General features: G+C 40.2%; 1 protein-coding gene across 1 annotated transcript in view; it reads right to left on the bottom strand.

Moving 5' to 3' along the window:
* Positions 1-2,601: 2,601 nt before the first annotated feature.
* LOC104280676 (beta-chimaerin) overlaps positions 2,602-16,895 on the bottom strand; it is a gene marked incomplete at both ends in the record, with an annotated part of 29,527 nt that continues 15,233 nt past the window's right edge. Inside the window, 3 exons of the mRNA XM_009878404.1 lie at positions 2,602-2,887; positions 4,815-4,928; positions 8,020-8,051. Of these exons, the coding sequence (XP_009876706.1) occupies positions 2,602-2,887; positions 4,815-4,928; positions 8,020-8,051 (432 nt within the window). The remainder of the gene's footprint in view (positions 2,888-4,814; positions 4,929-8,019; positions 8,052-16,895) is intronic.

Below are 16,895 nucleotides of genomic sequence, written 5' to 3'. Positions count from 1 at the left end.
ACCAAGGTTTCACCTGCAACAGCAGGTCTTCAGCCTGTGAGCAGACCACCTTGCCTATTTAGCTCTGCACTTCTTGTGGCTGTGGTTGCTCCTACTCCTCCTGGCAAGCAAAATATGTTACGAACAGCTGCTATTCCTCCTTCTGCTGCTCCCCCTCAGTGGGAGGAAGGCAAAGAGGGTTGCCAACAACGTAATGGCTCAGCTGAAGCCAGCTATTTGTACACGACAACGCAACCAGGCAGCCCAGTCTTGCAGGCTGCTACTGCCTGCATGTACGGACATCTGGATGAGCACAAGTCCTTGTAGGGTAAGGCCTGTGGTACTGCCTTTCACATCATGAACCACCTCAGATGTAAATAATACTCTAAATACTTTAACTTCTTTCAGCTGCGATACAGAAGAAGAGCCAATCCAATCACTAGTGAGGTCCAGGGTTGCATTTTCACTAATGACAGCAAGTTCTGTCAAGCCCAAACATTTTCAAGCACAGGGATCTGGAACTAAGGGTGCAGCTCTACACTCACTTTAAGCCAATATCATCATTTTCTGAGCTGTCATCGGAAAAAGGTCTGGCCCTCTCCTTTGTGCTGCATTTCCACTTATTTGAGATGGATCAAGTATAAGATCTGGCTGAAAATTCATGGGGTTTTTCTTCTGAAGGAGAGAGGGCAGGGGTCCCTTCTGCAACAGTTCTCCTTCTGTTAGTTTAAAATAGTTTTCACAGTACTTACTAAAAACTGCCCAGCCTGAAAAACAACATCCAACCCCAAACACAAGAGAAAACACAGTCTGTTAGAAAACATACGGTACTAGAACAAGGCCCTCTGAAGTCTTGAAGAGCTCTTTGAGAGATACAAAAGACCATTGCTCCTCAACTGCAGGAACTGTAATTAAAACGGAACATGATTTTGAAATTGTGTCTTTTCTTGCACAAAAAAATATTCTCCTGATTTCCTAGAGAATGTAGCATGATTTTCAACTGTCATTATTGACATATTAGACTACAATAATGTAAAAATATTTACAGTCATCCCAATGATGGTGCAGTATTTTCTCAATAGAAAAGAAACTTTTCCAGAACGTCCTCTGGACCATTTTCCTCCCTACATAGAAACAACTACACCTATTGTCACACTGTGCTATTATTATTTCTTAGCATGCCTCAAATAAAGTGAAAATTCACTTTCTTGTGCCTGTTAGAGCACTCGCAACCAATCCATAATCAGTGTCCAAATAGCACTCACAACCAATCCATAATCAGTGTCCAATCAGAGGAATCGACCGAACAAGTACAAACAGCGTCTCTGTGGCATCTACCCCTCTTTCATATTACAATATCATCCAACTGAACCAAAAACTGTTGTCATCCATGGATTCATTTTGAAATAAAGCTTGAACAGAGGACTTCTTGCTGTGCCATTCTCCGAAAAAAATTCCCTGCAGCAGTATGTCTTCCTTTAAATATGTCATTGTTAATGGAATTAATGTGTTGTAGTGGATGAGCAGGTTTACATCTCAGGTCAGTTACTCGAGCAATTATTACCATTGAGAAAGACGAACCAGTATACAATCAGCTGATGAAGATATGTGAACCCAGCAGATAATAACTATGGCAAAAATATCCTAGAGTCATGAGGATACACACAAAAAAAAGCTGATCTCTTTATGCTCACTATTAGTATATGACAGCAAATTCACTCCCTGCTTCCCAAATGCAAGCTGGTTCTAGTTCTCGCTAGCTAGCACATTAAAACCATCAATCTCACTGCAGAGGTATATTTATAAATGTCAGTAAGTCAATTCAGCACAAACACTGGACTCAAAAAAAAGTTTTGTTTGACAGTTCTTACTGCCTTACCACCTGGGAAATGAAAATACCCACATGTCACTGCTTACAAGACTGTTTCTCATATGTAAAAGAACTTCTAATTTTACATCTTCACATGACTGCTAACTGCACAAAGTTCTCAATTTATCATCATATAAATAAGTCCTTGTCCATACAATGCTACAGAATATGGGCACATGAGAGAAAGAGATCAAGGAGAGCCCGCTTCAAGAGAGAAGAGCGAGAAGAAAGGGAGGCAAACAGAGAATGTCCTGATTTCAGACCCATGAGAAGAAAGGAAAGAAAACCCCAAATATCCCAGTTTGACACTCATCCAGCAAAGACCCAGCAGAAAAGAGGAGCTTTGAACTGTGAATGGAAATGTAACAAACTTGAGCTGTGGTGAAGGGTCAGTGGGAACCAGTTTCATAAACCTAGTGTGGAATATGCTTGAGTATACATGGATGAAGAAATGTGACTTGTGAACGATTTTAGATGCAGTTCCTAAGTCAGCCAGAATATGTATATGTATACATTTACACAGTGAAAACATTTGCATTTGGTACTCATTAGAAAACTTTCATCATAAGCTCCAGTCATATATTAGTTTGGAGCCATAACTATATTAACAGGATATAAACTTTTCAGTGGGGTAGTAATACTTAATGAAGTACAGAAAAAATAGAAATAGGTCTTTAGACAAAACACTTTTTGCTCTCAGATTTTATAAAAAGGCTGGCATTAACTGCCAAAGTATTAAACTGAACACTTACCTTTTCAACCGGGGTATTTTCCTCACTCGTTACACTTGCTTTTCTTGATTCATTTTTTGTTCTGCTCAGCCTTCGGGACACTTTTTCTCTAAGCAAAGTGGCATATCCAATGTGTTCATAGATGGGGTTTGTTGTCATTTTGGAAATATACTCAGAAGCCTTTGTTTCTATATACAATGTTATCAAGCCATCTGTAACTAGATCGTGGATGGATTCGAATCTTTTCTCCCCAACAAAGTGCTTCCCATCATAGAACAACCTGTAGTTTAAGGTCTGATTACCAAATCTGCAAACATCAGAAAAAAAAGGAGGGAGATAAGAGTAAGAGAAAGAACTTCTACTGGCAAAACACTCAGGAGGTAGTTTGGCTGATGGGTCTATACATCTAGATTGCATATGGAACATGCACATGGCTGCAACTGGATCTTTGCATACACAAAATCAAATTCAAATCTAAACCTGACTGCATCACAAGGACTGGGCCAGAGAATCGAGGTCACACAACCCAGACGTATGGGCTTTAAATCTAAATCCTAAGGGGATGACCATAGCGATCAGAGAGCTGTGTTTGCACTGACAAGACCTTATAGCAGGCTGTGTAATTATGTGCTAGGGGCTTTTCCGTTCCAAAATGTTTCCGAGGTGCAGAAACGGGACACATAATCACCTGAGCGTATTTACAGTCAGTGAAGAGAGATGGGCATCCCTAGCAAGTAATTCAAATCCTAAGGGATCTCAATCAGCCAGGGAGACCAAGTGCCTAATTCAGGTGCACAACTAAACACCCAAAGTTCTGTGGGATAACTCTGGCCCTATGAAGCTATTCCTGGCAGGTGTAGTCTATATTTTTTTTTTGAAGAGTTTTAAAAGTCAAAGTAGCACATTCAGTTTGTAACACTGATGTTGGAATCCCATTACTGATCGAAGGATTTGAAGATACGATATTGGGTTAAATGGTACTTAGATTTCATCAAGTGTGCATGCCCCAGCATGCTTTGTTGGGCATTCAAACCAAACTGTTTAAGCCTCTTATTTTTTCACCCACATTTTCATACAATTCCCAATTTACTATAGAATTCAGTTTATGATTTTACAAACAATTATTCGGCCGGATTTAGAAATCATTCTGTTGTGTCAAAACAATGGGCACTTTGCCATAATCCCCATCTTTTGATAGTTCTTTTTATTCTTTATTTTGAAATCTCTTTCCAAAACCTTAAAAAATTACATTTGTTCTTTTTCAGCTGACAAAAGTTGCTTTTAATTTACACCACTTTTTAGTTGGCATGACTCACCAGCTTCTCCAGCTCTACCATCTGCACATCAATATGAATTCCGAGGATGATTTCAGCACTGTATCACTGCTACTTGGGATAAAAGATTTTTCCTACTGGCTTAGCCGCAGAAGGGTAAAAATACAGACTTTTGCATATATCCCACAGAAATAATAATGCTATATACATTGGAAAATATTGCCAAGGAGATTGTTTTGGAAAAATCCAATAGTCCTCTTGCCGGTAAGTCATTGCAGCTTCAAGACTGTCGCATGGGCAGGTTGTGAATAGCGCAGCTGAGCCAGGAAAGGCACCAGTGAAGGGCAGTAAGGTTGCTGATTGGGCTCTCACTGCATTTTTCATTCACCTGAATAGCAGACTCTTACTTCTCTGAGCAGCAGTGCTTCACACTGTATTTCTACAGCAAGCTTGAATTCCAGTTAAGGGAGAAAACTCAAGTCAGGTATGTTGCCTCTGGCAGCTGATCAGCCACTAGCCTTCATGATTTTCCAGGTTTATCCAGGATTATTATCGCCCACGGTTACCAGTGTTTGTGTATAACACAGCACACTCTGCTCAGAGGACAATGCGGCTGTGTCCCCTGCCATGACCCCCCCTGGCTCTGTCCTCCCTCACATCTCTTACACAGTTTTCAAGAAGTTCCATCTTTACAATACTCAACTCTATGTAGCAAAAATTTTGAGAATAGGCACAGTTTGCATCTGAAAAGGGACTTCCTAGCCAAGTGCTACAGGAGTGTCTGAATATTGCAGCATTGTGATTGTCAAACCCCTGACAAAAGAGTGCACCATCACTCTGACACCATGAAGTTGATTAATAAACAGTGGACATTGACTTCATTCACGAGGGACTAATATAATTTCCTCCATTAAACAAATTTACATTTGAACTATAAATCTCTATTAAAAGAGCAGTTACCTGAGAGCAAGAGTGTAGCAGCCAGGTTGCCGTTGGCTTTCTCTAAGAATATATGCTCCTTCTACGCCAGCAAGTATTTCATCTGCTTGCTCCCGAGAAATGATCCCGTGAAACCTAAGGGGAGACATTTTGGTGATTTACAGAACAATTCAACCAGAAATACCTGCCCCTCCACCTCAGAAACCACTCAAAAACTTCTGCATTTTAGAGTGTCACGGTCTAGGCCATTGGAACAGCACTCAAACATCTAAAAGTGGCAGGAGAGTCTTCTGGGCAAATCCCACATAGAGGCTAAATAAAAATGACACTGGATATGCAGTTTCAGTCAGTATGACACTTTGACTGCACTCAAAGGCTTTTTTCTGTGAACGCCCCATCGTTTCACAACTTTTCTCCTCTACCAGTCTATGCCCCTCTTCCTTGTTTCCCTTCTAGAAGCCTTACAACAGAATTTAAAACTAGGCATAAAGGCATAATTTTTTCTTTTAAATGGAGATGACTTAAGATGTCATTCTTATTATCAGTTTGCTTTGTCTTTATATTACCATTGCTTCCTCAAATTTGTAAGGGAAACTGACAAAAATTTGCAACAATTATTCAAATTTCAATTCTGCATATATTAAAGATACAGAGTAGCCTTTAGAAAAATACAGTTCTTAATTTCAATGAGTTCCTTATTCAGTGTTGAAAAAAAGGAATACTTCTCTGATTCTCTTGTCATCGCTATTTTAAGAAAGAGGCCCTAGGATGCACAATTAACCTTGCGATAATCAATATTTAACGGTGATCTTTCTGAAAGTACAAAGGCAGTCTTTATAGCAGTTTGGTCTTAACTCCTACGCACATTTTGCCAGCAGATAAGTCTCTGAGGGTCTCCTCAGAGGTTTTCAAAGTTTCTATTTTTGCTGCTGTCTGAAAAAAAGGCACTAAAATGTACTGGCCTTCAGCATTGTCTCTTTTCTGACAATACATACGAAGTGGCACATTTCTAACACTGCCTCCGGCTCAGTAGTGAAAGAGAAGAAAAATACATAGGAGGTAAAAGCAATTGCCATTCCGCTCTTTTTAATCCATCTATTCACAATTAATATATGTTGGAAATACTAGGTTTAGGTGATCTTTCCAGAGTGATGTAAATTAATTCTTACTTTCTGTCTCTAGGGATGGGGGACACACTCATTTACTGCCACATCCAAATTGCAATGAGCATATCCTCTAGATGACATAATTTAAGCATGTCTTTACCAGTAAACTCATAGCAATTACATAACTCCAGTTAAAAATAACGAGCATAAGCTATTCACTCCTAGAACTTCATTATAAAATATAGCAAGCTTGAAGTTAAATATTAGGGAAAAAAGCTCTCCTGGAGATCAGTTTAAGACTCCACTGATACGGGATACTTGGGTACCTGTGAAATTTCTCTAACCGTGGGTGGTAACCACTGGGTAATCCAGGCTTTCTCACAGATATTTTGGATACATTTTTTTAAGGGCATAAAATCAGCTTGTATACAGTACAAGATCCCTTGAACTCAGACTCCTGCCTCTGACAGTAGCCGACAAGAAGTGCTTACGGAAAGAGTACAGGAAGCAGTGACATATTTCTTTCACTTCACATCCCTGTTCATCCATCACTGGTTGCGCCAGAAGTTGTGTCTGATCAGCTGTGACCTTACCCTTCATGGATCTGAGAACCTCACTAGTAAACCCTTTAATACCTTTATGCTTTTGGCCTCTGCAGCACCGCACGGCAATGAACGTCAGAGGGGTACTGTATGTGTCCCCCTCTTGGACACCCACTGAGGAAAACCTGCTCATTTTCTTCCTATGGCAGAAGCTGCATCCCTTTGCTCCACCACTGTTGCATTTTGCTGTACTCTTCATTTCTTCTATAACCTTTCTAGAAAGCAGGGAGGCTGAAGGGGTAGAAAGGGAATAGGACTACATCCACTATTTAAAATGCAGCCACATCATAGTCTTATATAGTAATATAATTATTGTTTTCTTCTGTTTCTTTCCCCAGAAATTCCTGATCCTCTTCTCAATCACTACTGAGCACTTCGTCAATTGCTTTTATAGGACTGTCCCAGTCATAATAACTAATGTGATCTTGCCTGGGCAGCTTCGCCCCAGGTGATTTTTACAGCTCCTGCCAGCCCTGCTGCTCTGCAAAGCCGAGGTACGCCAGCAGCCAGGCAGGTTCCTGGATCAGAGACTGCAGTAACAGCTTTATGAGTCCTGCTGTGGGAAGTGTGGTGGGTTAATCTGCTAGGTACTGTCTTCAGCTCTTTTGTACTCTAGTGGCTAGATCTGAATTCCCTGTTGTCAAAGATAATATTTAAGAAATGAAACTTTAGTAATTAGGGGCAAAGCTACTGGCTCTTGAGGTTTTTGATGGTGGAAAAAGGATCATTAAACACAGATGATGCTCTGGGATGGAAGAAAAAACAGAACTAGCAGTAAGGGCTAGCAGTAACTAGCAGTAAGGCCTAGCAGTAACTAGCTAGCAGTAAGGGCTATGTTCTCAGCAGATTACTCTAGCAGAGGCCAAATGCCAGATGTGGGTGGTTGCTGCAGTAGCTATGCCCTTCAACTTCACCTGCCCAAACCTCCATGCCAATGCAGGATCCAGCCCCTTTCAAGATACTTATTGGCAAGAAAACTGCCGAGCATGAAGGAATTACACTCTAGTGGTTTGTTATTTTCCTCACAACAAAATTACACCTCTTCTTTGGGTACTTCAGACTTCATAACTTCGACAGGGAGAACAGTATTTACACATGCAGTAGTATATGTGTATGCTTCCACAACCACACAGGGTGGTGAAAAATGTAGGAACATATCCAAAAAGATAGTGAGAGAGGCACACTGCTTTTCTCCTCCTCAGGCCATTGCAGGACCACTGGGTGGTTTAAGCGAGAACCAAAATACAAGGAAGAAATACTCCAGACTATTTTTCCTCAAAGCTGTCCTGAGAAAAGCAAAATAAACATGCAGGCTCACATAGCAGTAAAATTCAATGGATTGTGAGCAGCAGTACTGGACTGTAACACAGCTGAATTATTAGGCTTTCAATATATTTAGCTCCCAGTTGAAGTGAAAGATGAAATATTTTATCAGACCTCCACTGTGTCTTTTTTTTAGTTCTAGAATGACGGCTTTTGGATACTCCTGACAGATACTTAAAAGAGAAAAATACTTACTCTCTCCCATAATACTTTGGTCTGTTCTCCACCTAAATTTTGAAAGAAAGGAAAAAAATATTAAAAATATACTCAATTTTAAATAAACCACATAAAAAAATAAATTGTGCTTGATTATTAACAAGGACTACTGCACCCACTTCAGTTCTGTAGGTTCAACACTGTGACCAGAACACGACTACATAGAAGAATAAAATAAAACAGAAGAGGGGGTTTTATTGATGGATTTCTGGGAAGAATAACACGTATCAATTGTGAAAAAACAGAATTACCCATAACTGCATAAAATCTGATCAAACTGATAAAGAATGGTTTACTGCAGTTAAGTAAGAGTATTTTTGTTATAAACCCTTCAGTTTCTTTTGCCTATATACAGCAACTGACTCAAGACAAAAAGCTTAATATTCTTGGAAGAAAAAGGTTCCTGACTTTAGACCTAGTTTTAAACCCCTCAAAGGTCTCGAGACCTTGCTGGCCTGATCCAAAGCACGCTGGAAGCTGCTGGAAGGACTCCCCATTGCTTTAAAGGTCTTTGAGTCAAGCTTCGGGGATGTCACATCCTCGCCCGGAGACTCCGGAGACTTCTGACCCTTTGACCCGTTGTCCCTCAGACCCCCCATCTTTCCCCCAGTGCTCCCCAAAACCGGGCTCCCCCCAGCCCCGGCTGCTCCGTTCCCGCCAGCAGGGGGCAGGGCTGACCAAGCTTTGCCGCGGGGCCGCCCGACCCTCTCCCCCGTACAGAGAAATTCCACATATATAGAAATAGATACGCAATCATTTAAGTGTCCTTATAAAGACCTGCTCTCCCTGTGCAGTTATGGCACTTAGCAAAAGTGTCACCTTGCCCGGCTGCAGCTCCAGCCAGCATTTTCATGCTGACAGAATTTAAGATAGACATAAAAGTTTCATGATTATTTAAAAAAAAAAAAAAAAGTATGGGAGTGAGTAGACGCTGTCGTAAAGCTGTCCTTCTGTCCTTTATTAATGAGATCGCTGCTTCTTACATACCGACACACATGCAGGAAAATTGCATTTTCAAGACTGTTTCGTCCCTTAGTATAAACCCAATGAATTTTCACCATTTTATCTGCGTGGAAACAAGCACCCTTCTTCTCACTTTGATTATATTCTCATTATTTCACTCATAAAAACTTTAAACTGATGAAGGTTTTTTACTTCTGAATACCACACACATAAAGATCACATTTTTATTCAATTATCTACACGCCACGCATTAAATTGAAACAGCTGATTTTCTACCCTGCAGTCACTACGGCTACGATACAGTGCAAGATGAACAAAAGTCTGTAAAGGATAATGAGAATCTTCAATGCAAGACCTATGGGAGTTCAATCAAGTCCTCACTGTGCTTCTTTCCCAGCTCGGCATTGCTCTGCTAGCACAGCACTAACAATAGCAGTAGCATACCCTTCAAACTCCTGCCTAGGAATAGTACCTTGATGCAAACATTTTCTGAGTTCTGAAGGGCAGGAATAAGAGGAAAAAGCAAATGCAGAAGTGAAGAGAGAGCAAAATCAGAGGAATTGCCAAGTGCAGGTGCTGTGTTCCAATGTGCATATATGGCATCTCAGAGAAGAAAGTATATTCACTTTTTTGAACTTTTTAAGCAAAAAAAAAATCAAAGAAAAAGCCATTTTATCTCAGAGAAGAGGTTGTTCATATGTTCATCTTCAGTAGCACTACATGACTTTATTATCTTGGAACTATGCTGCCTTCCTGTCATCCTTATAGACCTTAATGACCCTTTAAAGCATATATTTAGCTGGGAACTAAATTAAAAATGTGTATCAGAAGCATGACTACCACATGCAATCTTCTCTTTCATGGAAACAAAGGTCACTCACTACACTGAAAATGGTGACAAGGAATGAACAGATAAACTTTCATCCCCACAGAAAGCCAAACAAAACCTTTACAATGCAGAAATAAAAGATGACTTTCATCTAGGATTCAGAATCCGCTTCTATTAAAAAAAAGAGACTTGCCTTGATTTTGTATGTATACACAGAATAACCCTCAACACTTTCAATCTACCACAGAAAGAGAAAAGAATTAGCACTCAGCCTCAAAATCACCTGTAAGCACAAGTTCCCCCCAAACATAAATACACACACACATATATATATGTAAAAACTATGTATATAAAGCATAAAAGTAATCTGGAAATAACTCCTTCAGCAAATGGAGGCATGTTTTCTATCCTTGTCACAACACCCTTTATACAAAAATACAAAATTTATCTGTGAAATTTTTATCATTTAACTAGTAACTGACTGAATTGCCCTAGACATGTGATTTCTGTTTACCCTGCTGTTCATGAGCTAAAAGATTCGCTCCTCTGGGTATCCACTGAAAGCCCATCAAATTCTATATTCTTCCTCTTCTTTCATAAAACAGAAACCTTCACTCTCAGCATCTTTTAACTTCCATGCAACTTAGCTTTAGGAAAGAAAAAAAAGTCGAATTTCCTGAAATGAAGCTCCACCCAGGTGCCTCAGCATCTAAAACTTCTCTCCTGTGCTCACCGCAACCTTTCACCTGAAATAGTTATTTCGCTCCTAAGCAACTTCAGCACCAGGAACAAACACGGGGAAACAAAGTTAGAGCAAGATAAAAGATCAAAATAACATCAGGGTCTCTAGATCAAACCCAGAATGTTGGACTGAACTTGGAAATAAACCAAAAGCCTGCACAATTGATGGAGCAGAGGCTTAGAAGTATCAAAGGAGCCAGTAGGTCTGTTTTGCACCGACCACAGACTCTGTACGAACTTCAAGGGAAATTCTATAAATCCCAGAAGGCAAAGGTGACTGAGATTCAGTTGGGATTAGCTTTCCCTCTCCTGCTATAAATGGGTTTGCACACACAAAGTCAGGCAGATCTGCCTAAGAGAATTCTTAGTGGTGGAAAGAACAGAAAATCCACAGATAAAAAAAGGGACTGTTTCCCCATAGTAGGAGCCCAGAATAACCAGCCGTATTCTGAGGACACACACACTTGGGTACTTTTCATCGATAAAGGCTATGAAGGACACTTTCATCACTTTCCATATAGCCCTCACAATTTTCTTGCTGAAACAGGGGCCACCTTTCCCAGGTCACCCGTTGGTTTTCTCCATCACTCTGGCCCATCTCCCGAGACGTTGAGCAAGGGGTTTGAATCATTTAGGACTCTTATGCTAATAGCCAAAAACAAAGTACAAAACTGAGGAAAATTATGTAAGGCAAATAATAGGTCTTCACCAGTGAAAATATACTTTGCCTTAAAGCACTCCACAGCTTGCTTTTACTACTCTCATTCAGAGGATATATTAAATGGGTTCTCTCTACTAAAAGTAAGTAGCAGCTTTCAAAACACATGTGAGATAGTAATTTTCTGGCTTAGAGAAGGGTATTATTGCCAAACTCAAACAAAAAATATTGTTGCAGAGAAGCCACTTCTGGCCGTTGTTCCAGAAACCATGGGGAAAACACTGAAAATTACTACTGAAATTCATAGCTGTATAAATTCTGAATCATCAGTGAGTGACAAAATTGTTTGAAGTCAAGTTGATCAAGAAACAAAATCCATGGTGAAACACCCTAAATCACTTCTAATCCAGTACTCTTAGAAAGCCAACAACATTCAATTATCTTGAAGCACATTCAAAACGAAGTGAAACCCAGCACCAGCACTCTCTAAAGGCCTTTGGAAGCTCGCATCTGAGAGATTCTGTATACTCCAGCCTTGACTCCCAGCCTGTTAAACCTGAATTCCTCTCCCCATCTCCCCCAAAAAAGCCAATGGCGCTGACTTGTACATTTAGTCTAGTTTTACAAGGTTTTTTTACGTTACAGCATATTCTTCAATGTGTGGAGTTAGTTGTACTGCAGCTTGAAGTCAACACCGAGAAGGAAATATATCTTCTTCAAAGAAAGCACACTAGCTATCTTAACTAATTCAATATATTACGTTTACATGATTTTGAAGTTTACTGAATTTTAATGCCCTGGGATTTGTGGGTCCTCTTTTGGCCAGGGTGCTTTAGCCCTAGAATGACATACTCCTGCTAATGTACAGATCATTGTATTAAAACCCTACACCACTCTGCAAGATAACTCATAACAAAACTACTGGGAATCACGCAGGCAGAAGGTGAGCATCCCCTAATGTGACAGATTTTCATTGCAAGCATTGACATATCCAAGCCACACTGCACTGAAGGTTTGAAGACACCCTAAAGAATTCTTTCTGCATTTAGCACTACCACAGAAATAAGATAACTCTAATTTCAGAAACGTGTAATTTGTCTTCCTCTTCATTGCACATGACATATTTCTGTACCGAGTAGCCCAAGCTGAACTCTAGAAATGTTGGACTGAAAATTTAGAAATCCCTCTAGGACAGTAATCTGTCTGTAATCCAGAAGGGCTAGCTTGTCATAACACTGAGTATCTACCTATTTCAACCACTGCTTTCATGCACCCATGAAGAGAACATAAAAGGGGAAGGGAAACAACGAGGTGGGTAGTTGCACCTGGCTTGCTGTTCTTCTCTCCAGAGAAAGAGCAGAGAAATAAGATCCAAGAGTTCAAAATGTCTGTGTGTTCACTCATAGCAGGCAGTGAGGCATTTTCTCAAAGGAAGTTTAATCTGATGTATTTTCTGTTTGGAACAATCCTAATTATTTTTCAGTAATTCTAGCTGACTAGATATAAATAGGTTTTTCAGCTCAGTTTGACATGAAGGGAAATAGAAGAGTTGGAAGGGAAGCTTTCAAGACAAGTCCAGTAAAAACAAACTGCACAGAAAAGCAGTTCATTGTCTGAAATGTTTGGCTTTTTGCTGAATTGTCATGTCAACTGCTAACTTTAGCCTTACAATCAACAACCAAAAATGATTAAGAAAGATTGTAAGCCCCCATTAAATGGAACAAAGTAAAAAACTATGTTGTACTTCCATTACTTCTATAATATAAATTTTTTTGCCTCTATATGTTTCCTAAAGAAATTTCTACTCAGAACAGTTAGTTTATCTATCTTTCTTTCCAAATAGGACAAATCATTTTGCATCAATGACTCTGAAGCAATTTAAATTTGGACAATATTCTTTTTGAAGGGAAATATCTACCTTTTTACTACCTTTTAACCACTTTCTCACTATTACCTTATCAGGCCCTCTGGCACCAATGTCTTCAAAGAGATGCAACACTTGGCTTCGCAAAAAGCGTCGTATCATAAAACCTTGTGCTAATTTCATTAGTAGGAGTAGCAGCATAATTCCGCAGCCAAGGACAGGCCAATTGCAGACACTCACTATGTACATACATAATGAAAAGATGGTCTTCTCCCCTAAGGTTTTGGGTCAATGGCATTGAGCATGACTGATGGGACAGGCTTCATACGACAAGCCCACCTAGCACACGTACATTTGTGTATGTTTCTGTAGTTTGGCTGTGTGATGAGGGAGGAACAAAACCATTCCTCAGAAAGAAACTAGCAGTGCACAAGTCCCTCTAATGTATTCTACCTGAGCTGCCCGTGTTTTTGAGGATCTCCAGAAAAGTGTCTGCATCTCCTTTTGTTATTCGGTCACAGAGCCATGGGTATGCCAGCATTAAGGCCACTCAACGGACGTACATTCAGCCTCGTGACGGCAAGGGAATACAGCGCCTCCAACAAAGTAGCTGGGAGCAAGATGTTGAAGTCATTCAAAATACCAGAAGGGCAATGATTAGATAGGTCTCTGCAGAAAAGGATCCTGGCACCATTACAGGTCATAAAATGAACATGAACCACCAATGCTGTCTGCTGCAAAAACTGACAAAACCAGAATATCTTAGAGGGGTATAAAAGTAAGAGTGCAGCCAAGAAGACACCTGAGAGTAAGCTCCTTGCAATGTCCACTCAGAAAGCCTCCAGCTGGAATAGGGAGAGTTGGTTTGGGCACCACATCTCAAGCAAGACTGGAGGAAATAACTGGAGTAAGCAGGAATTTAGCAACTGTGAAAGACATGAAAAGAGATTGCCCTAAAGAAAAGAAGACAGGGGCTGCAGCAGACAGGTAGGAAAAAGGCTGCTGTCCAGAGGAAATAAAATAATTTGTTCTCCATGCGCTTACTAGACAGGACAAGAAGTAATAGGTTTAAACTGCAGAAGAGAAGATAAAGCTTACGTTTTAGGAAAGTGTTAAAAATAACTAAATAAATAAATAAGCAGAGGCAGTCATGAAACCTTCAACCTTGAAAGGCTTTAAGAAGAGAATATGCAAACATCTCTTCTTGATGCAAGGATTGCAACCTCTTGAGTTTCTTTTGGCCCTGAGACACCGTGATCCAGCCTATTCCTCATCTCTGCCTGGACTGACTCCTCCCTGGAAGTGTTTGAGGCCAGGCTGGATGGGGCTTTGAGCAACCTGGTCTAGTGGAAAGTGTCCCCGCCCACAACAGCCAGGTTGGAACTAGATGATCTTCAAGGTCCCTTCCAAAGCAAACCATTTTATGATTCTATGATCTCAGGAGATGGGGATTAGCAGGGAGCAGACTGAATAGGTTGTATAAATCATGTGTAAAATCACGGTAATACCGTGTCTCTGTCACCTCTGTGAGGCTCTCAAGAGTGAAGGCATCAGGGAGATGGCAGCGGACTGAGTGAACTGTTCTAGAAGAGAAAGCCTAATCTTCAAGTGATAAACTGGTCATTACTTAACTAAATAACAAAATCCAGCTTAAATCTATCGGCATAGCAAAGCGCCAAATGGCATTTGATATCACCTAACAAAATATTCTGTGGTAAGATTTACAGTGCTGAGGAGAAAGTAGGAGTGAAATTCTTCACTACTAGGAAGAATGTAAAAGGAAAGGCAGAAGTGAAGGACACAAAGAATGCTTTTATTAACTGCTGCTCAAACCTACATAACTTCTCTGCCCTGATAGTGTGCTGTAACCTATGGAGAAGGCAAGATGCACAATGACCCTTTTGCGCAAGGGTAACACATCGCAAAGAAACACAGGCAGCTCAGCAGCTCTGTCCCTGAGGCACTTACTGCAGACTGATTTCCACTCAGTTGAGATTATTTCTATCATTTTTAAAAACAAAGAATTTAAAAAGAATTGGATTTGCTTGTTTGCTTACTTGCTTGTACCAAACTTTCAAGAGAGCTGCCTTACAGCATTGTTCATGAGTGTATTTTTAACTCAGGTTTGTTTCCTATCTATGACCTTGAGCAGAGTGTCCAGGAGCCAATAGTCAATATACCAGACAAAACACTGTAAGATCTAAAAGGTAACAAAAATCTCCCCCAACATGAACATCGGCTATTGCTACCAAATCATAATCTCTTTCTGTATATATTCAGCTCTAACAGAAAAGAGCAACACTGAAGAAGAAAATAAAACAAATATTTTCTCATTTAGTAAAGAAAATAATGTGCTCATGAACAACAGCTAAAATAAATTGAAATAAATCTTCATCAAGAAGTCTGATGCTAAATAGTCAGAGTCAGGTTCAAACAACTTCAACAGCAAAACCAGGAGACATCTATTTTCTTATGCAGCTTCGATTCACACAGTGAAGACATTGCTAAATGCAAGAAGGAATATTGATGTTACACTGAATACAAGATGATAAATTCGAATATAGCATTCAAACTGTGCTCCCTTTTTCTCAAGTATGCCGTGGCAAGTCACTGAAACGGGAGGAAAAATATGCCCAGCAGCAGCAGATAAACGTAGTAAGCCATATCGGTGCTCTAAACGCTGGCTGCAATTCCATAACCAGCGAGCAGCTCTAAAACATTCCTGTGGCACAAATGTCACAACAGTCCTCAGTACATCGGTACAAACCTATTGGTGTTATGTCACCTGTCCTAAGGGACCCCCAAAGGCCACGCTTCCCCAACAGCCTGCTTCTTCTATTGGATGTCAATGTGTTGCCCTGTGAATGTGCTCACCAAGTGCCAAACAAATGTTTAAAACCAATCTGCTGGAGACTGGTTATAAACTTGGTTGTGGACTGGAGGCATGGAAGGAAAATTAGGAAAAAACCCATCAGAACTGATGGTGGGTGGGGCAGGTGGAAAACAAGGAGGAGGGGACCTCAGGCAAGCCCCTGTGTCTCATCATGAGGTGTGAGAAGCACCATCACTTCATTACACTGGGAGAACATCCGCGTGTGGCGACAGGGAAAGGATGAAAGCAACAATCCAAGAAGGAATAATGCTATTAATTCAGTTTATCCCATAGTAATTTTATTAATGCTTCTGCTCTGGACTTGGAAACTGCAGATGTTTCTCTTAAGTCAGCCTATCTGCAAAGCCTGAACAGCTATAAGGGAGCTTAGAAAGTGCCAGGTATTTTTCTGAGTCTGGAAAAAGTGGGGATCCTATTGGCTCCTCTGCTAAATACTATGTAGGAGAATATTTACTTCCCAAATGACGAAGAATACAGGAACTTATAGATGCTTTCACTTCAACAAAGCTGAATATTTTGATAACTATTTATGAGACATCCTATTCATAAAAACACTCCTATCACACATGCACTCTTACTAATTTGTACAGGGAAGCTAAAATGTGTCAGTTTATATTAGCTAGTCATGGGCATTTCGAGCAGATGTGCAAATATTTTGGAAACTAAGAATAAACAGAAACCCACACTGCAAACCTTCTGGAATTTCACTCAGAATGCTGAAATTCAGAAGTCCTTGTCTGAAAACCACGCAACCTCCACCATGCTCATGCCTATGTCTCTTCAGTGTTCCAAACAGACAAGTGTAACCGACTGATTTGTTCACTCTGTGTGTATAGCTTTAATCATATGTGTACAGGAAGCAAGATAGATGTGTCTATATTCATTCTAGGAAAAAGAAATTCATCAG

The sequence above is a fragment of the Apaloderma vittatum genome, unplaced genomic scaffold (assembly GCF_000703405.1).
Source record: "Apaloderma vittatum isolate BGI_N311 unplaced genomic scaffold, ASM70340v1 scaffold6551, whole genome shotgun sequence".
NCBI classification, from domain to species: Eukaryota; Metazoa; Chordata; class Aves; order Trogoniformes; family Trogonidae; genus Apaloderma; species Apaloderma vittatum.
This window is presented reverse-complemented; position numbering and strand designations above follow the sequence as displayed.